The sequence below is a fragment of the Coregonus clupeaformis genome, chromosome 13 (genome assembly GCF_020615455.1).
Source record: "Coregonus clupeaformis isolate EN_2021a chromosome 13, ASM2061545v1, whole genome shotgun sequence".
Lineage (NCBI taxonomy): Eukaryota > Metazoa > Chordata > Actinopteri > Salmoniformes > Salmonidae > Coregonus > Coregonus clupeaformis.
In genome coordinates this window covers 44,743,760-44,764,959 of record NC_059204.1, presented here as the reverse complement: position 1 = coordinate 44,764,959, position 21,200 = coordinate 44,743,760, and the positions used below count along the sequence as shown (strand labels likewise).

General features: G+C 40.5%; 1 protein-coding gene across 3 annotated transcripts; it reads right to left on the bottom strand.

Moving 5' to 3' along the window:
• Positions 1–1,623: 1,623 nt before the first annotated feature.
• LOC121579578 (rho GTPase-activating protein 31) lies at positions 1,624–20,567 on the bottom strand. Of its 3 annotated transcripts, none has more exons than XM_041894301.2 (13): positions 20,022–20,567; positions 19,804–19,903; positions 16,484–16,586; positions 16,062–16,206; positions 15,228–15,310; positions 15,020–15,151; positions 14,758–14,897; positions 14,395–14,602; positions 13,981–14,105; positions 6,438–6,494; positions 5,559–6,269; positions 5,243–5,418; positions 1,624–5,130 (listed from the first exon to the last, which is right to left on the bottom strand). In XM_041894301.2, exons 1-13 carry the CDS (start codon positions 20,037–20,039, stop codon positions 3,001–3,003), a joined length of 4,128 nt encoding a protein of 1,375 aa, XP_041750235.1. In that variant the 5' UTR covers positions 20,040–20,567; the 3' UTR covers positions 1,624–3,000. The 3 variants fall into 3 exon arrangements, with proteins under 3 accessions (XP_041750235.1, XP_041750236.1, XP_041750237.1); XM_041894302.2 differs by having other exon boundaries at positions 13,981–14,102; XM_041894303.2 differs by having other exon boundaries at positions 15,020–15,127.
• Positions 20,568–21,200: the final 633 nt, after the last annotated feature.

Sequence of the window (21,200 nt, the reverse complement as noted above, 5' to 3'; positions counted from 1 at the left end):
ATGAGCTGCAGCTGGAACCCTGACTCCCGCACACCAGACTTCACTCCTGCAATCAAGGACAGACAGAGGGGAGGGAGAGAGCAGAGAGAGAGCTACCTAGCAGCAGTAGGCCTAACAGGGTATGCTTGTCATCGGCAAGGACTTGGGAGTTTTTTAGGATAAAAAGAAAGAGAATACACCTGTAAGCACAGGAAAATCCTAGAGGGAAAACCTGGTTCAGTCTGCTTTCCAACAGACACTGGGAGACAAATTCACCTTTCAGCAGGACAATAACCTAAAACACAAGGCAAAATCTATACTGGAGTTGTTTACCAAGACAACATTGAATGTTCCTGAGTGGCCTAGTTACAGTTTTGACTTAAATCGGTTGATAATCTATGGAAAGACTTGAAAATGGCTGTCTAGCAATGATCAACAATCAACTTGACAGGGCATGAAGAATTTAAAAAACAATAATGGGCAAATATTGTACAATCCAGGTGTGCAAAGCTCTTAGAGACACCCAAAAAGACTCACAACGGTAATTGCCGCCAAAGTTGCTTCCACAAAGTTTTGACTCAGGGTGTGAATACTTATGTAAAAAATATATTTCATCCCTTTTGAATTCAGGCTGTAACACAAAATGTGTAATAAGTCAAGGGATATGAATACTTTCTGAAGGCACTGTAGTTGCTCTTGCATCGAGACAATGTATGCATTAATCAAAATTAGTTTCATTTCACCAAATAGGCCCAAATATTGTAAAATGGTATTACTTAAAATGCCACTTAAATGTGGGGAGGAAAAGCTGAAAATAGCAACATGGAGAATTAGATCAATGATTTTCTTTGTTTTTCTGCAGTTCTTTGTGATACTGGGAGTAATTTTCCATTGCACTCAGTCGGATTTCTGAGGATGACAAAGAATGCTTCAAATAAACTTCAGTGCAGAGCTACCAGTAAAGAAGTAATACAAATATTTAACTTTTTTGTTCAACAAATAACCTTCAATTCAATAAATTTTCATCTCTCCTATCAAAATTAAGAGAATCAATAAATACATTTACTCAATAAAATTGTATTTTTCAAATGACCTTTTTCAAAAAAGTGTGTATATTTTCCCGTACAGTAATCTGTATTCTTAATTTTTGTTTCCCAAAAAATACCACTGGGGTATATTATGTATCACACCAATTATACAATCAGTGGATGGTTCCTTGGTGAATTACAAGCATCCCTCATTATGATATGTAATTACTATATAATTATGCATCACAGTTATGCAATTATGCTGACCTCTATGGACCCCTACACAAGATGATGAGGGCAACGTACAGTGTACTATCAGAGATTTAGCCTGGTCCTCAACATTTGTAACCGACTCTAAGAGGAGAGAGTGACTGATATAAAGTATCTGAAATGTATCATTTAAGCCCTATGCTCATATGTTTTTTTTAAATATGTTGTCAAAATAAATCATTATAAACTGTAAGCTATAAAAATAAAGAAGGTGCAGTGATGCAGAAACGTTGGTGTTTTACCCAATAAATTACTGGGAGTTTATATATATAGAGTGTGCGACTCTATTTTTATTGCTTATTTTCGTAGTTAGTCAACACCTCTACACTAAATAATTTTCTCTGGGTGTACGCAAGCTCATGCTTTTTATTAAAATAAATCATTATGACAAATCATTCTATGAACAAATCCCTTGAAAATGTGTTAGGCCTATACATGTATTTTTTATTTCATAGCTTTCTGTGGCTATACACAATACATCCAATTTTGGTCAATACAGAATTGTACAGGTCACAAGTGTAGTATTATGTCAATACAGCTGCAAACAACCAGTATCCCTGTTCTCATATTCGTTTAACTCTTCACAACATTTAAAGCATAGTGTTTGAGTCCTCTCTTTTACATCTACACTTGTATCATACACAAATACAAGTGTCAGCACATCCATTTCTCTCACTTCCTTTTCATTATAACGCAAACATTTCTCATCAAAGCCTGTTTTTTAAGATAAAGTAATCACAACAGACACTTTACATTTGGTATTTTTGTCATCTGTCCTCCTCATCCTAAAAACATATCTGACTTTACCAAAACATTACTTTACAGACCAATTAAGGTAACACCAACTCTGTCAGTTCTGATAAATCCCTGGTAGCACATATCAGTATAACTATTGGTAACATTACACCATATAGAATGGTGAAGTAATGTCTGGCTACTACAATTGAAGCTAAATAAAAACAACAACAACAACAAAGAATTGGTCAAGTGTGTTAATGACTATCTATAGATTCATAATTGGATAAATAAATACCATTAGTGTCTGAAATACAATTACAACTAAAGTAGCCACTTTCTCCAGTTCTCGTTACTTAGAATGTTGGAAAAACACTATCCTGATACTATGTCAGGATAAAAGCTGATCACAGAAACAATAGCTGGACGTCAGTGGGTTCATACTGTATGAAGTCATTATTCAGTTCACAAAATATGTAAGAAATAAGGTATAAATAAAAACAAAGCAGCTATCACTGAAGGTACAACTCTCTTTGGCAAAAAGGCAATCTTGTGATTACCAATGATGACATGCAAACTAATAAAAGACCAATGGCAATATGGGTTGATGTAACATTTTCCTCTCTTTGGCTATCTATCCTGCACATTACAAATGTGTCTAACATTTGAATTAAAAAAGATAATTTGAATATTCATAGATCATTACTGAATATGATTTGGGACTAAAAGAAATACACACATCTTCGCCACTAGTCAAGAATACTTATTTTAGTGCAGGACAGAGAGGTGATTGTAGGAGCATTGGAAACAAAGAAACTGTTAATTTCCCAGAATAGTTTCATATCAAAGGTAGAATTATAAGCCCAATATGGCTAAAATCATTTACATAAGTCCAAGAACAGGGAGGATGAGCGGAAGGATGACCAGAGTAGTGTTATGAAACATAGTCCGAGGGGCATGTACATGACTGGTTAAACTGTCCATTGTCTCATTCAATCTGCCTGTGGCTCCTGTTGTCAAATATCATGGACCGCCTCTGTGGCTGATAAAAGCAGCTGGTTGAGGTCTCTAGCCTCTGTCCACTCTTGGGTATTGTCATTTTGTTCCGCAGGGTCACCCCCTCTGGGGTCCTGAGATTATCTGCCATCTCTTTAGAAAATACATCGAGTGCTGATGTTTCAGTTGGACTTCTGATGGGCGAGAGGAGGAGCTTGCCATCATCCCCTAGCGGTGGGTAATCCATGATGGGGAAGGGTGGACTGAACAAGATGAGGCTCTGTGGTCTCTGGCGGTTCCTAAAGGATGGTCTTTGTAGAACAGTAGACCGTTCAGGTCTTGGACAATCAGCAAAGGCCTCTGCATTGGAGGAGTGTTTCCTCCTCAGCACCGGTGGGTCTGAAATAGGTGTGGTTTTATTGGTCTCTGTAGATTTCTCTGCAATAGCCTGCCTTATTTGGGATTTGGGGGCTGGCTCCTTATTCTCCAACTCCTCCTTAAGATCCCTGATAGACGCAAGAAGAGGTAAAGTATCTAGTTTCTCTCCCCTGGTTTTTGTGAGTTCTTTCTCTGGTTCCTTTCCTGCAACAGAGCCCTTATTGTGCGTGGGATGAGGTATGTGGCTGTACTGCACCTTTGGGGGGATGACAGGCACTGCTTTGGCCTGGCAAGTCTTTATCATGAAGGCCGTCCTGACAGATGACACACTGACAGGGGCGGAGTTCCGGCGCACAGGGGCCTGACGATCGCTCAGGAACAGTTCCAGTTCCTTTGACAGGCCGTTGGATTTGGTCCCAGACGGGGTCACTGCCCCTCTCTGAATGGAGGACAACTCAGCTGATTCAAGGTTTTGCTGATTGGAAATGTCTCTGATGCATCGAAGTCCTAAATCCCAATTGAGTGAGTAGGGCCTGTGTTTGGAAAAGCTGTTCTGCCCAGTTTTTTCTGAATAAGATGCTTCATAAGATGTCTGTCTGTGAAATCTCTGGGAGGAGGTGGTGTTTTGCTGTGCAGCTGTGCAGCTGTTCCCTCTGTGTGGTCGCATTGGGTCATCACTGACCAGGGTGGTTTTGGAGGGTAAGGGAAGTAGATGTGTGATTTTGGTCTCTGTTTTGCCGCTGCATGCTAGAGAGCTATTTTCTGGGAACACTTCTATGCTCCTAACGGGACATGATCCATTTGTTGGTTTGTCGTCTCTAGATTGAGGAGGAACATTGAGATCTTTGGAGCTCAAACCTTCTCCCACAGAACAAGATGATGACACATCTAGTTTTACAAACAAATCTGTAAATGTGGGTGAATGAAGAGGACTGGTTACCCACTGTTTGGTGGAGCTTAAGACCTCCTCCCAAGGTTCCTCCTCCAGGTCCTCCAATTCAGAGTGTCCTCCACATCCATCCTCATCGTCTTGGTGTGGTAGCCCCAAGGTGTGGGGCCTTTCCTCCAAACATATTGAAAGCCTCTCAATGCCTCCCATGACAACTGACAAAGCATTCTTTCCATCATCATGGGAAAACCCTTTGACCCCATCTTGACTTTTACTTTTCCACGATGGCTCTTTTCCTTTCTCTGCTACAGACATGCCTATGTCTGTTATGTCATCCCCTGGCTGCAAATGTTTTATGACCTGGCTTTGTTGAGTAAAATGTAAACTTGGCTCTGCAAGGTGAGGAACCACAAGTCGTGGCTTGATGCTGATGGGTTTATCTGTTTCTGTGAGCTTAGATTTGGGGGAAATGTGTGGTTTGTTTTCTGTTATATCTGTTGAATCAGCAGCATGTAGAGGTGTATTTTTCATATCTGTGCCAACCATGAAATTGAATGTTTTGTCAAATGGAAATAGTGTGTCTGAGGAGTTCTTTCCTGCTGAATGTGCTACAGTAGAAGCACTCTGATCAGTCAATGCAGGCTTGGCGGGCATCAAAGGCTGTCCCTTATACAATAACGAGTGAGTTGGAAGGCTGCTTCTTCTTTTTGCCTTAATATCCTCACGAGTGTTCTTGGTGGAACAAAAAACAGGCATAAACTCCTCTTCCATAATGTCAAGCTCAGGCTCAGTGATTTTCAGCTCAAGATGGAGTTCACACCATAGTTCTTCCTTGATAGGTAGAGATCCCATATCCTGCAAAACATTAATCACAAACGCCCTAATAAAGCGACAGCCATTGTCATTGTATTATTCTTGGTATATTATATGTGATGAAGCTCAGAGCTAAACTGGAGATTAAACATACCAGTTGTGTCAGTTCTTTTGGCTCATGCTGTGGTGCTGGCTGGTTGTCCAGTTGATTCCCAGGAGATTGCTGTTTCTCTTTATCTTCCTCTCTTGTGTTGGGAGTGGAAGACTGTCTCAGGTCAGATACTTCCACCTTCCCTTGAACCTCTTTCACCTCTCCTTCACTTCCGGAAACTAATAACATAAATAGATATGTAATTATTTTATTAATAGACATTGTTACCATGGATAATGAGGAAGGTTTTCAATCTGAGTGCATGCACACACACAGACTCACAGGCTTTTTTCTATGTTATCAGGTGAAAATGTCCTACCTTCTGGCACCCTTTTGGAAGCTGCCTCCTCTCTGCTCCTCTCCTCTACTGGTCTCGCCTCCTTTTCCAGAGGGGTTGAGCTGCTGTTACTGTAGATACTGCTCTCACTCCCAATTCTGCTCTCTACAAGGGGGTGCTCTCTGTAACTTGAGCCGCCACTGCTATCACTCTGCTCTGACTGGGAGGTCTCTCTGCTGGGTTTCAGGGCAGCTGCAGCAGGCCTCTCTTTCCCTGTTGCCCTGCAGGGGGTGCTGTTGGAGCTGATGACTGCAGACACTCTCAGGGGCACGGACACAGCAAAGGGCTCTGATATGTTGAGAGCCTTGCGCTGATGCCTAGGGGAGGACTCTGGGAAGAGGCTTCCTGGGAAGGAGGGCCTGGATGTGCTGCTGTGGGTGGAGCCAGAATACAGCATCCTCCTGTTCTTAGGAGAGGTGGGCTGGCAGCTGCTGAGGTCATCGCCTTTGAAAACCTTCAGTTGTTCAGGTAGAGCCTTCTGTTGTGGTGGTGAGACGCTTGGAGAGCCCCTTCTCTTCATTTTAGGGCTGCTGCAACCTGTGGCCTCACTCGATTTCTTCATCTCAAACTCCCACCTCTGGTGTTCACTGAGGTCATAAAGCGAGTCAGATCCAAGTGTTCTGGATTTTATGCCTGGTGCAAAGAAACCGTTGGCCTCGCCTGCTGAGTTGAAATTTCCTGCCTTGTCATCATCTGTGTGTTGGAAATAAAATGTGAAACTAATTGTTAGATACACATCTTCTCAGCCTTATTTACAGAGCAAATGCTACAATGAAGAATTGTTTAAAAGAGAGAACTGCTGTGAGTAGATTTCACGATGACGAAAGTATTTTGTATGCAATGTAGTGCATTCAGCCCCACCTGTTGGCAGAGAGCACAAAGAGTCCATGCTTCTAGCTGGTCGGATAGCTGCCTTTTCTGTGAATGAAGAATGCAGTCATGGGGTAAATCCATTTGAATAAATAAAAAAATTGACAGCATCCCTTTTGATTGAAACAAAACTTTCCAGACATGTTTGCCCATGGATGAAGTGGTCATAAAGTGACTTTTTGGATCTGAATGCCAAAGCATTTAGGAGATAGAGGTGCTCAAAGTTAACCCACTTTGCATACCCCACCCCACGGGGGGTCTGGGGGTCCTCCCATTATTTGGGGCATCTAAAGCTCATTTCCTGCATTTCTACTAAATCTAATATGACCCATGACCCTTCTAGACGTCTCTATTTAGAAAAAACAAATGCCCACAGTCATCAAGCTAGGTAAGAGATCATTATCAAATATGTTTAAGTGATTGATAAGACTGAACTAATAATCAATATTGTGTTGCACCTTTAACCAATAGCCTAACAAATGAACAACTCTTACAAATAAATTACAAATACTTTTGATTGCCTTTATTAAGACATCCTCTATCAAATTTCAGCCAGACCGCCCAGCTGCCCTGAGCCACCTGCACGACAGACCCCCACCAGTCTAGTCAATAACTCAACTCTCTCCCCAACACAGCTTCCTTCCCATCTTTTTTTATGTCTCAAGGGAAAGGTTTGGAAAACAAAAGTTTGATAAAACAACACATACACCTACACATTAACACACAGAAACAGTACACCCTCCATATAATTCATATCATAGGCCTAAAAGTACTGTAGAGCTATTTTTACTTGCACACAATATAGCTGGGTCACCCCGTCCTGAACCTAGCGGTACACGACCCTGCAGCAACCCAACACACCCCATTCAGCTTTAGGATCTTGGCCAGAGTGACAACCAACAGTACGGCAGACCCCCAGGGCCAGGACTGAGCAGCCCAGCAGCTAAGGATTGCCTAAATAGGTATCTCCCCTGACATGGGCATGTTTTCAATTTAGACTCCTTTTGTCGTACAGTATTCCATATAAGGCATCCAGACGTTATGAAAGTTGCACAGTATACCTACCCTTAATCTTGTAATAAATAAAATCTAATGATACATAACTCAACATTTCTTCCATCCATTGTGGGAGGATAACCAACCTTCCAATTAATGGGAATGCATTTCTTAGCCGCTATAAATGGTAGGTTACACAGTTTCTTCTGAAAACAGTCTCCAGTATCAACATTTCCAAGCAAACAAAAACAGGGAGAAGGGAGAATATGTAGACATGGTGAGATAAAAGAACATACTCTTTGCCAGAATTCAGCCAGCCTTCACAAGATCATAACATGTGCAAATACAATACCAGTCAAAAGTTGGACACACCTACTCATTCCAGGGTTTTTCTTTATTTTTACTATTTTCTACATTGTAGAATAATAGTGAAGACATCAAAACTATGAAATAACACCTATGGAATCATGTAGTAACCAAAAAAGTGTTAAACTAATCAAAATAGATTTTATATTTTAGATTCTTCAAAGTAGCCACCCTTTGCCTTGATGACAGCTTTGCACACTCTTGGCATTCTCTCAACCAGCTTCATGAGGTAGTCACCTGGAATGCATTTCAATTAACAGGTGTGCCTTGTTAAAAGTTAATTTGTGAAATTTCTTTCCTTCTGAATGCATTTGAACCAATCAGTTGTCTTGTGACAAGGTAGGGGTGGTATACAGAAGATAGCCCTTTTTGGTAAAAGACCAAGTCCATATTATGGCAAGAACTGCTCAAATAAGCAAAGAGAAACGACAGTCCATCATTACTTTGAGACATGAAGGTCAGTCAGTACGGAAAATGTCAAGAACTTTGAAAGTTTCTTCAAGTGCAGTCGCAAAAAAAAGCGCTATGATGAAACTGGCTCTCATGAGGACCGCCACAGGAAAGGAAGTCCCAGAGTTACCTCTGCTGCAGAGGATAAGTTCATTAGAGTTACCAGCCTCAGAAATTGCAGCCCAAATAAATGCTTCAGAGAGTTCAAGTAACACATCTCAACATCAACTGTTCAGAGGAGACTGCGTGAATCAGGACTTCATGGTCGAATTGCTGCAAAGAAACCACTACTAAAGTATGAAAAAAATATATAAGTAAGTCGCTCTGGATAAGAGCGTCTACTAAATGACTAAAATGTAAATATAAAGGACACCAATAATAAGAAGAGACTTGCTTGGGCCAAGAAACACGAGCAATGGACATTAGACCGGTGGAAATCTGTCCTTTGGTCTGATGAGTCCAAATTTGAGATTTCTGGTTCCAACCGCCGTGTCTTTGTGAGACGCAGAGTAGGTGAACGGATGATCTCCGCATGTGTAGTTCCCACCGTGAAGCATGGAGGAGGAGGTGTGATGGTGCTTTGCTGGTGACACTGTCAATGATTTATTTAGAATTCAAGGCCCATTTAACCAGCATGGCTACCACAGCATTCTGCAGCGATACGCCATCCCATCTGGTTTGCGCTTAGTGGGACTATCACTTGTTTTTCATCAGGACAATGACCCAACACACCTCCAGGCTGTGTAAGAGCTATTTGACCAAGAAGGAGAGTGATGGAGTGCTGCATCAGATGACCTGGCCTCCACAATCACCCGACCTCAACCCAATTGAGATGGTTTGGGATGAGTTGGACCGCAGAGTGAAGGAAAAGCAGCCAACAAGTGCTCAGCATATGTGGGAACTCAACCAGGTGAAGCTGGTTGAGAGAATGCCAAGAGTGTGCAAAGCTGTCATCAAGGCAAAGGGGGGCTACTTTGAAGAATCTAAAATCTAAAATATTTGTTTAACACTTTTTTGTGTTATGTGTTATTTCATAGTTTTGATGTCTTCACTATATTCTACAATGTAGAAAATAGTAAAAATAAAGAAAAACCCTGGAATGAGTAGGTGTGTCCAAACTTTTGACTGGTACTGTATGTCCCCTTTTGTGGTTTACACCTCAAACATTAGAATTACATTTCTGAGTGCATGATATTCAGTTTCATTGGCATATACTATGTTCTATGGATGGTCTTAAACTGCAGTGATTTATGTCTGAGATTATATGAACATGACTGGGCATTCTAACATATCTGTATCCATTCATCCATTCAGTGTCTCCCAGGTCTTCCTCACATTTTAGTTTTACATGTTTTGTGTCATCGGGAAAAGCCTCTATCAACCCTTGATACAATTTGGAAATCAACTTAATAGTTTCAATCTTTGAAGCTTCTTGCTTGTCCAGTGTTTGCTGAACTGAGAGAATAAAGTGTTGCATCTGCAAAAGTTCACCTCTGCACCGTCACAGACTGGTCTTCCCTGGCTGCCTGACCCTGCTGAGACCCCTGTCACCATCTGATCCTGCTCAGAATAATTACCTTGGTGTACATTTATACATTACATTATCCATGAATAGAATCAATGGTTAAATAATTGAAATGACCATTATTCCCAGATCCCAGACTGTAGCCTACCCATCAACTTAAGGTGGAACTTTGTATCCATTTACTGATTGTTATAATATATTGCAAAATTCACATGAGCTCCGTAGACTGGTCTTCACTGCCTGTGTGACCCTTCAGGGACACCTGTCACCATCTGATCCTGCTAAGACATGATGAGCATAGTGTTGTGTACTGACTGTGCACCATGACAGTGAAGACTGTAGAGCTGTTTATACCGTGTCAGTGTGAAACATTAGCTAACGTAACATGTCAGTTACACTACTAGCTCAGCACTGGGAATAAATACTTTTTCTCTGTCAAACAGCAGTTACCTTGCCAGCTAGATCAGTCAACTAAAGAGTAGCCAGTTTCTGCTCTGCTTGCTTGTAAAACGAAAGCAGGACACAGACAGCAGCTGCCTCTGTTCATCTCTCCTGTGCTGGTCCTATACGGCAGCCTTTCAGAAGCTATGCCTGTCCTCATGCTCTGCTCTGTGGTGTCCGTGTGGTCCTAAATCCAGCTGGCTGAAACCGGAAAACAGACTACCAGACCGCTCTGAGGCGTCCGCATGGTCCTAAAGCACACCGGTGCAGCGTTTTGTATCACAGTGCAATGATAAAACTGGGGGGGCGAAAATGCAATCCCTAGTGAATGTTGCGCCCCTGCCCCACCATACCATGAGACATCCATGTCTTCATCACTTCATCACTTAATTTTTTTTCTTCCATATTCACATATGTTGTAGCTTAGGCCCTACTTTCCATAATATAAGGTATTTGTGTTGTGTCCTTGATCGGTTGAGACACAACATGCTCTTGAATACAGGGTGGGTGTCATTTCAATCATAGAAATATAATTAATAGAATGGACCTATCCCTTCAGACCTCTGCAATTTAGCTGGTACACAATTGACATTTAAATTTAATTGAAATGTTAACTTCTAATTACTACCACAAAGATGGCTGCCTGTCCACCCATTGTCGAATGTCAACTGAAATGGTAAGGTCTATTCTATGATCTATATTTCTATGATTTCAATAGGTTTCATATGGAGGATTGACAGTATAATTTAAAACAACAAATATTCCCATTCAAGTCAACATTCTCTGACCATCTTTGTGGTACTATTTGAAAGTAGAATTTTCAATTTTAGTACATTTATCTGCCAAAACATGACACTCACCCTGTAATCAAGAGCATGTTGTGTCTCAACCAATGGCAGGCACAACATAAAAAAGTCAGATGATGTAAAATAGGGTCTAAGCTACAATATGTGCAAATATGAAAGATTTTTTAGATAATTGATGTTTAAAGTAAAAAAAGTGACAATATTTATTTAAAAGCATTTTTCTCAAGAAATTATAAAATAGTTTGACAACCCTGTGTGTATGCTTTTAAATCATATCAATCTCAACCGTTTATCTTTTCCAGTGATGAAGACATGGAGGTCTCATGGTATGGTGGGGTTTACAAAATAGGTCAACTTTGAGCACCTTTATCTCTTGAATGTTTTGGTATTCAGGTCCCTTTCTGAGCCCTTCTACAATGACAAATAGTATAGAAGGTTTTGTTCAAATCAAAAAGGGGTGCTGTCAAAAAGTGATTGAATTCAAATGGATTTACCCGATGTTATTTTATTCTGTATCAGGCACGTACACAGATAGGGGATTACTTGTGCCTGAGCACCTGCCCCTTTGCCCTCCCACTCGTAGTGTTATAATTATATATATTTTTTGTATACAGTTTTTGTTGTTATTGTTCTGAACCCACTGCCCGCAAATCGTCGTGACGTCTCAAGTTCGCCAACCCCCACCACATTCATTGGTTGGTTGTGCCTGTTGGTCTGCCCTGTACGCCGGTTGCGCCTGTTCCCTAGTCTGGCCTGTATGAGATTGTGTGCGCCCGGTATCCAAACCTGCATGGCTTAAGATGCGGTCACCTGTCGAGTGTGTGTAGCAAGCACAGGAGGTTGGTGGCACCTTAATTGGGGAGGATGGGCTCGTGGTAATGGCTGGAGCGGAATAAGTGGAATGGTATCAAATACATCAAACACATGGTTTGATGCCATTCCATTCACTCAATTCCAGCCATTATTATGAGCCGTCCTCCCCTCAGCAGCCTCCACTGGTAGCAAGCTACCTAGTTTAAATGTCAACAGTACTGCCACAGTGGCTGCAGCATAACTCCCGAGTGGCGCAGTGGTCTAAGGCACTGCATCGCAGTGCTAGCTGTGCCACTAGAGATCCTGGTTCGTATCCAGGCTCTGTCGTAGCCGGCCGCGACCGGGAGACCCCATGAGGCGGCGCACAATTGGCCCAGCATCGTCCAGGGTAGGGGAGGGAATGGCCGGCAGGGATGTAGCTCAGTTGGTGGGGCATGGCGTTTGCAACGCCAGGGTTGTGGGTTCGATTCCCACGGGGGGCCAGTATGAAAAAAATATATATATATAATGTATGCACTCACTAACTGTAAGTCGCTCTGGATAAGAGGCAGCAGCAACACAGGTAGTCTGGACTCTTGCTAACCACCATATACTAAAATATACACACAAGCCACTAGCCAGCCATGCTGTATATCATGAGTTAAAAGATTCTGAATATTAAATTATGAAGTTATTATTTAAGAGCATTGAAGACAAATCAAAATCAGTAAAAAATAAAATATGGAGCTAGCTAAAAAGCAGATTTACATGAATCATCAATGACCAGCTGATAGCTCAACCTCTTTACCCGATGTCAGTCATGCCTTTAGGAGGCACTTTAACTAGCTTGCTTACAATTTGTGATGATGAGTGTTGTTGCAGAAATAAATAGGCCTATGCAACAACAACAAAAAAGTACAAAATCGCTACAGAGGCAGTTAGTAGGCTATGTTATGAATTTCGAGACATTAATTTTGAGTATTTTATCCCCTTCATTTTGAGAACCTGCTCAAAATATGCACAGCCCTGTTCTGTTAATATCAATTATTTCAAGTAGAATGTTCATTTCTGTGATATTCATTTTCATTTGATCATTCACTATATCAAGGTTGAAATAAAATATGTAGGGGAGAGTGGGGTAAGTTGAGCCAAAGGTTTAGTTAAGCCACCCCTTGTTTCTACGAAACCATACATAAGATCCATCATGTGACCAAATATTTAGGAAGAGGCCATCATTTCATGGAGTCTGTGAAGGAAGAAACCACATGGAAAAAGTGGTAAGCAAGTTAGGTCCCAAAAACAGATTTTCACAAAGTTTAATACATTTATTGGTTATAGGTTTCATGATGCTTGTATCTAAACCAAAGTAGATAGCTGTAAGATTGTTTTGTACATCAGTTGGGGTCTCTATAAGCTACAATATGAGGTCCTAAACCTATCATGAAAATGCATCCTTGTAGCATGGGGTAAGTTGAGCCAATGGCCACCATACCCCATACAAATGATTACATTTTGTCCGTTGTATGTATAATATGCATAGTATTTTTGCAATGTATCATGCATATGAACTCAAGATAGTGCAGACATCATCATGCCCTGTGTATACAAATGTAAAACAAGCAGAGGTCTAGCCCCCCTTGAGGTTCTTGAGAGAGCAGCCAAGGAAATGAGAGAAGGGAAGAAGTCCATTTGAGCAGAAGCAAGGGACGAAAAAATAGACTGAATGACATTGAAGAGGTACATTGACAAAAAAGAAAAACAAACATGTACTGTACCTGTGCGAAAGAGAGGCTATGATAGAGTAGCAGAGGAACACAAGATCTTATCTGATGACATGGAGTCTGAGCTTGCTAAACATATCAAGAATCTCGAGGACCAGTTTCATGGGCTTAGTAGCCTCAAATGCAGAGAACTTGCCTACGAATTGGCACATCGAAATAACATCCCTGTCCCAGACAACTGGTCAAGAAATGGAAGGGTAAGTCATATTTAACAGAGAGATCCATATCTGAATGTAGGCATACATTTAAGATATACTGTACAATATACCACACCCCTATTCCATGAATTAAACTTTGACCTACCTGTAGACTTGTTTAAGACTACCAAGAACCAACCTGATTTAGCCTACTGCAGTAAATTGTTAAAGCGCATTTACCTGTGATGTTCTGTGTTCTCATGAACACGCTCCCATTCCGGCTCAGTTTCCCCTTAGAGTCTGTCACAGACCTGCCCAAGTTGAAGATGGACTTCCACTTTTTGGATTTCCCAGAAAACTTTCTTCTGACAGAAAAGGAGAAACACTTGTGAACAATATGGCCTGTTTGGTTTTAAAAGCAGCATGTACAGCAAAACAATGCACTAACAATAGGGATTTGCCAGGCACTGTACTGCATACTCTGTACAGTGTATGGGTTATTGTATACTACAGTATGTTTGATCAGGTATTTTTTTATTCATGTTTTCACTGCCAAATGTATCCAGGTGCCTGACAGCCCAGAGGATTTGTGAATTAAGCATGTTTGTTGAGTATACTAAATAAATCAGTCAGTTGAATCCTCATCCATCTCACTTGCTATCCGATATGTCTATGACAGTATGGTACAGTGTTGCAGTGCTGGTATCTGGAAGACTGTTCTCCCGTTGTCGCTCTTTCCGTGCTGGGTGGTTAGGGCTCAGGGAGCGAGCCTGGGCCTCCTCCAGGCTCATCAGTTTCATTGGCCCACCCTGGCCACTGATAGGCAGAGTAGCATACTTCTCCCCACACATCAAACTGGGTCCTGTAATAATACATTGTGTAGGTTTTTACTTTTGGCATGACAATAAATAAAATCCGTTATCCAATGGCCACAGAAATGACACAAGCAAGAGGGCAACATTCATGAAATCTCTAAATGCACACATTGGACACTTTCAAACATTGTGACATGCATACCTTTAGGTGTTATTGGTGCAGCTGCATGGTTGAAGATCTGCTCAGTGTGATTTAAAATGAACTCAACCACTGACTGCTGTACCCGCACCTCCAGGAAAGCCATGTCCCCATTGCAGGATGCAACTTCAATATCTTTAGAGCTACAAAACACAAAGCCAAGAGAGAAAGTATAACTCAAACCAAATGTAGTTATCACATAACTGTTTTACTATGTTCTTGGATAAAGTGATATAGGTTTCTGTACAATATGTGCAGAGCTCACCGCAACAGATTTGGAGCCCACACCAAGGCCAGGTTGCGGGTGTGCATGTTAGTCTGGGGGCTTAAAGTGGCCAGGTGGGACAAATGCTTGGTAAGATATTCCAGAGTCCTGAAGAGAGAGGACACACACTTTCTTTTAGCTTATTAACCACATATAAGCATTGGAAAGGTCCTTTACAGGGGCAACAAAGGTCTGAAGTGAGTTTTACCTAAAGTGGGGGATTGGTAGCTCTTTGATGACGCCCTGGATACGCTGTAGTCTTTCATGATCCTCCTGGACTGAGACGGCTTCCTACACAGTAGAAGACGAAGTCAAGTATTATCAGTGCTGCACATCATTCTTTCTTTGAATGCGCCACCGTATTAAATGACTAATTTCTCATGTAAATCAAACAGGGATTGTTGTGACCAAAGTGGACACAGTACATATACATTACAGATGTTTTGCACATTACAGATACATTACAGATACATTATAGATGTTTTGTACTGAATCCCTTGCACTGGCTCTATGCACACTCACTAGACTCTACCCACACACTCACACATACTACACTGACACTCCAACACACACAAAACACACACACACACACATGCATATTGATGCCACACACACTCACACATAGACACACTTTCACACTTTACATACGCTGCTGCTACTCTGTTTATTATATATCCTGATTACCTAGTCACTTTTACCCCTACCTACATATACATATTACCTCAATTACCTCAACTACCTCGTACCCCTGCATGTACAGTACATATTGTATTACCTCAATTACCTTAACTACCTTACCCCTGCACATTGACTCTGTACTGGGGCTCCTTGTATATAGCCTCATTATTGTTTTTATTGTGTTACTATTTTCTTTAGCAAATATTTGTCTTACTTTTTAACTCTGCACTGTTGGGAATGGGCTCTTAATTAAGCATTTCACTGTAAAGTCTACACCTGTTGTATTCGGCGCATGTGACCAATAACATTTGATTTGGATTTGATTTTGATAGGTAGAAACCCTGCCTCTTTGAACAGTACTCACAGTGAATTTATTGTAAAGCTCATAAGTGAGTAGAGGATTGGGTAGCTCCCTGAAGTACAGCTTGCATAAGGAGCCCACACAGTGGATATCCTGGAGGTACATTTCCTTTGTGAGGTCAGGGCACAACTCAGCGCAAAATTCCTGTCTGTAAGTAAGCACACAAACACATGGGTATCAATACAGCTGAAGGTGTATGATGCTTCCACACTCCTCTAGTATGTGTAGGCAGTTTTGTAAGATTGAAATGTAGCCTGCTAATGGTTTATATTGAATAAACTAAAGTTGTACAACATGATATGTCCATAATGGCCTAAATCTATAAACGTACTACTCAAACATGCTTAGTATAGAGCCCAAACTGCAATTTTGACTTCCCTGTCAAAATACTTTTGGAAGGCACAGTATGTGGTTAAAATAGTTACCTGAGTCGCTGGATATTGGAGGTGACCCCTGAGAGTCTGTATATCCCATCAACAACGCCATGTTTCTCAATGAACTCTGCACACGTCTTTAAAACTTGAGGAACTGCAAAAAGAAGAAAAACAAATATTGTTTCAACCATCGATTCGACATGAAAAGACACACACACATGGCAAACCAAATAAAAACATTTTGGGGGTCCAGTCTTGAGAAGTGAAGGTCAGCATATAATAGGGTGGTCATATTAAACTGTAATTGATGTTGTAATGAAGGTATTTGAATAAGCTGTTATTTATGAGAGAAATTATAATATACAAAGTTACGTGTCTTTAGGTGTTCTGTAAGAGGCAACATTCTCGTTTTAGTAGAAATGATGTTCAACTGAATATCTTTCATTATATTATTTTTAAATGTAATGCCATGTCTACAATCTAGGGAGGTGGATGGAAAACGTGGCAACTTGGGTTTTAGCAGTTGGGAAAATACTGGCATTCCATTTCAACTGCTGACATGAAGCAGAAAGAGGAAGGACAGAGAGTGCCTCTATGAACTGGACAGGGTCAGTTTAATGCTGTAAGTGCTATAAACAGAGTCAGAATCTGGATCTTTGGCTCATTCTTTGAGACAACCCTTTTTTCCATGGCAGAAAAGGACAGAGAAGCGTGAGGAGGATAGTTCGGGAGAAACCAATTGTCATTAGTATAAATTGTATTAGTACTTATTCTTCTTTTAAATCCCACTAAACATACTTTACGCTGTAGCTTGGCTTTGTATTCCATAGGGTTGCTGATTGTTAAGAAGGTGGAATTTCACAGGAAGTTAAAAATGGTTTGTTTGTTTCAGAGGAAGGTTGACACACCCAATCCTTGCAGCTGGTAATACTTGCGACACTTCCTCTAATAGAAAATGGCCTTTCAAATGTTACCACCCAATTCTCTATTGCTTTCCAAACTGTAATGTCTCTATTTTTAAAATATGTTATCTATGATGCTGTATTCGAGAGGAGTGTAGGGTTGCTTTCCACACTAATGAATACTTGTAAATCAAAGAACATCTTTATAATACATTTCAACTGGAAATGAAAAATGTATAGCTCCGCTTTTGCACAGTATGGCATAGACTACATCAGTTAGTGTCCCTCCTTGCTATGCTAAAATAAAAACCATAGGATATAGCTCACTTATTTTTGCTGAAGTTGTTCCACTCTGGACTGAAATCAGCAAGCCAATGTATGCAAGAACCTTAGAAGAGAAATACACAGTGCACAATGTTCCTGTAAGCTCCTCTATCCCTCAAGTAAAGCACTTGAGACTCAAAGCTCAACTAATTTAAGCTAAATAGACCTTCCCACTTTGCTACCAGGCATTTCCACTTCACAGATACACTAGATGAGGCACTTCCCAGAACTCTTTACAAAGGTATAAGGAACCATCTGGCCAGTGCCACAGTGACTGTGGATCATTTCACATTTTAGCCACGCAATGACAAGCATGGAGGTCAATCTCTCGTGTCCCCAGAGAATGCAGAGCTATTGTATGTTATACAACAACTTATAGTGGCATAGATCAATGTCAGTTTACAGATTGTTTCCCTCGTTTTCAGACTCTTAACATATCTCATGAACAACACAACTAAACCTGAAAAATAAATCAATAAGCACACAGACATGATTATATTATTCATATGCAGCTGAACATTAGCCAAGCAAAACAAAAACAATTCATTCCATCTTTGGAGTTTTGAAACGTACTGCCCAGAGGTTACCCAGGTCAGTATGAATGAAAGTCTGTTCTCCCACATGAAGCTTGCTTAGTGACTACACATCTGAACAGACACTCTCAGTGACATGCCTGTGGTCAAAATGGTGGCTGGTCTGAACGGGATTTGAGTCACCATGACTTTTGAGTATTTGCTCAGAACGAAAACTCCTGCTTGCCTAGAAATCTTCTTGCGGATTCAAAAGGAATCCAAGAATACGGCTTATTGAATAAGATGCTGTTGATTGTTAAATCAAATAACATCCTCGTAGGTAAATTGTCTGTGTAAATGAAGTAATTATACACATCCTTTCTCTTCCCTGTCTAGGGTCAGCCAGAGTTAGTGACATTTCAGCCACCTCAATACCAACTCAACAACAGCTGATATCTCAAAGTGCCATGTCAACTAAATCAGATATCATAAGCCACTCGTAATTATATATGCCATTTGACAAATAAAAACTAAAAGTATCATCATATTAACCATATACAGTAAATTATACTTTCTCCCCCTGTAGCAGAGAAAAATTTGTATTGTGTAACAAAGATCTACTGTATCAAATCAGTTACATCTGTTCATCTGTTAAATAGGTTAAATCTGTTCAAGGTAAAGGTTTCCAAGTCACATCACATTACCTCACTTCATATTACAATTTGACCTCCATTCAAATACTGGGTAAACACACCCATCCTCAATTGTTTTCTAAAATATGATCTGTTGGCTGATACTCCCCCCTGTGAGCAGTGTTGCCCACCCAGAATCCTCAGACAGAGAGCCAGACACAGGCCTCTTGGTGGGCAGGGGAAGTTGACAAAAAGACTATGAGCCACACCCTAACTCACAAATCCCCTATTTAAAACTCTGTGGGAGCCTAAAGGACTTAATGGAATGTAAAACAGATGTACATTAATGTCCATATTGCAATATACATCTGTGTCACAGACCTGAATAAACTACATCATCTAGTGTACAACTGTTAAAAACAGCATGGATCTTTCCTAACCAATTTCACACAAAGTTTACAAAATCATCCAAAGCAAAGAGGTTTAACATTATTTTCCCAAAATATATGGGGTTAAATAATCTAATTCTGAATTCTCCTAAAACCTTAGAGGTGTTCCATACTGAACATATATAGATAATTCAACTGCACCATTACACATCCTGTCGCAAACAGTCATCAACATTGTAATAGCTAAATAAATACAAATCTAGACTAAGTTGTTAAATTGTTACCCGTTTTGTCTAAAAACAACTTTTCCCAATGTAGGTAGATTTTTTCTAAATGATCGCACTGTGTTAATATTTTTGTAATTATCATAACTATTATTATGATTATTTGTTGTTTATTTGGTTAATACTACGTCTAATAAATCTGTAAACATATTGACAATCCCCTCAATAACTCTAGTACATGTTGAATAATGGGCCAATAATTAGGCTCTGTTGCTGTGTAACTCTGGTCATTATTATGGGACATGATGAAATGTGCTGAAATGTGGTAGAAAAGGGAAGCAGCAGGAAAGGGAAGCAACATAATAAACATTGAAAGAAACAAGTTTACCGTCTTGTCCTGAATTCTGTAGATGTTCTGTCAAGTCACAGCCGAATGCATTCTCACTTCCTTTCTTTTTGGACCTCTGCTTGGCTCCTTTATTCTTCATCTGGATCCAGTTAGTAGTCCAGGAGTTCAGAACAAACAAATCCTCAAATACACAACCATGATCCAACAGACCCTGGGAAAGGGGTGAGATGTAGCCTAAAAGTGAAAACCATACAAACCTCCCAAAAAGGATTCATCCACTCACATCTTGACCAACCACACTAACAGTGTGGGAGACTGAAAAGTCCTTGTGAGGAGAATAAAGCAGACGCCACTTTTCTGTCAGATTTTTAGTGCTTTATACATTTCCAATCAATCTTACAAAAATGAATGGGAAAACCCCTTGTCAGTTATAATTGTAAAATGTGGATTGGGAATGGCAGTCCTCTGAAGTGATTTATCTCAGGAGGATTTGCAGAAACAGCACCAGAATTAGTTGGTTTCCTGTTGTCGTTTTTTTACTCAGTGTTCCTCTGCCTTTTTTCTCTTCTCCTCTTTTCCTCTCGTCCACACAATCTCCCTGTTCTTTGGCTCCTCTGTATCTGAGGAAATGTACCCAGTGAGGCGCAGGAATATTGTTTCTGTGTTTGTTTCTTTATCCTTCTGCTTCCAGTTTTCCATGTTTCGAAGGTCATGGTAGTTGTGGCACTGGCGTGGCATGGAGGTTTGAAGGGGAGGGAAGTGAAGTCAGGGGAGGGGAATAGCTGACTGCTGTTTCTCCTCTGGTTTAGAGATTACTGACCCCTTTTATCCACACATTTTTATTTTTTTGCCGTGGTCCTAACAGGAAATCTGCTCTCTGCCTTCCTGAATGCTCCCAAAGTACACAATTTCCTGTACAGAGAGCCTTGTTTGGAAAACAAAAACAGACTGGTTCTTAAGGAAGAGGGAAGTGGGGGGAGAGTGAAATGAGGGCTTGAAGGGCGCAGATGGGAAAACTGGGAAAAAGGACACATGGTTCTTGTTACTGACTGCTTAGCAGTTTAATCCTTTTCCCTTTAAAGCAGACTGAAGCTCCAACCACGTGTTTGAAGCACACTTGCTCATATCGAATTAATGTTTAACGGATCAGAATGAATCAATACTTTAAAACAACATTAATACAACTCAGTAGGCCTAAATACATAGCTACTGGGTTGGTTGAAAGAAATTCTGGGTTTTCTATTTCATTTTGAAGCATATAGCTGGATCTATACAAATGATGGACATCAGAAGTGTAATAAACTTAACACATTAGATCACTTTTGAGGTCTGAAAACAACTGACAAAATGTTGAGTGAATAAAACTATAACTGTAATGAACATGGGCCGTCTACAGTTATACATTTCTTTGATTTGGTATAAATTGTTTCTTGGCA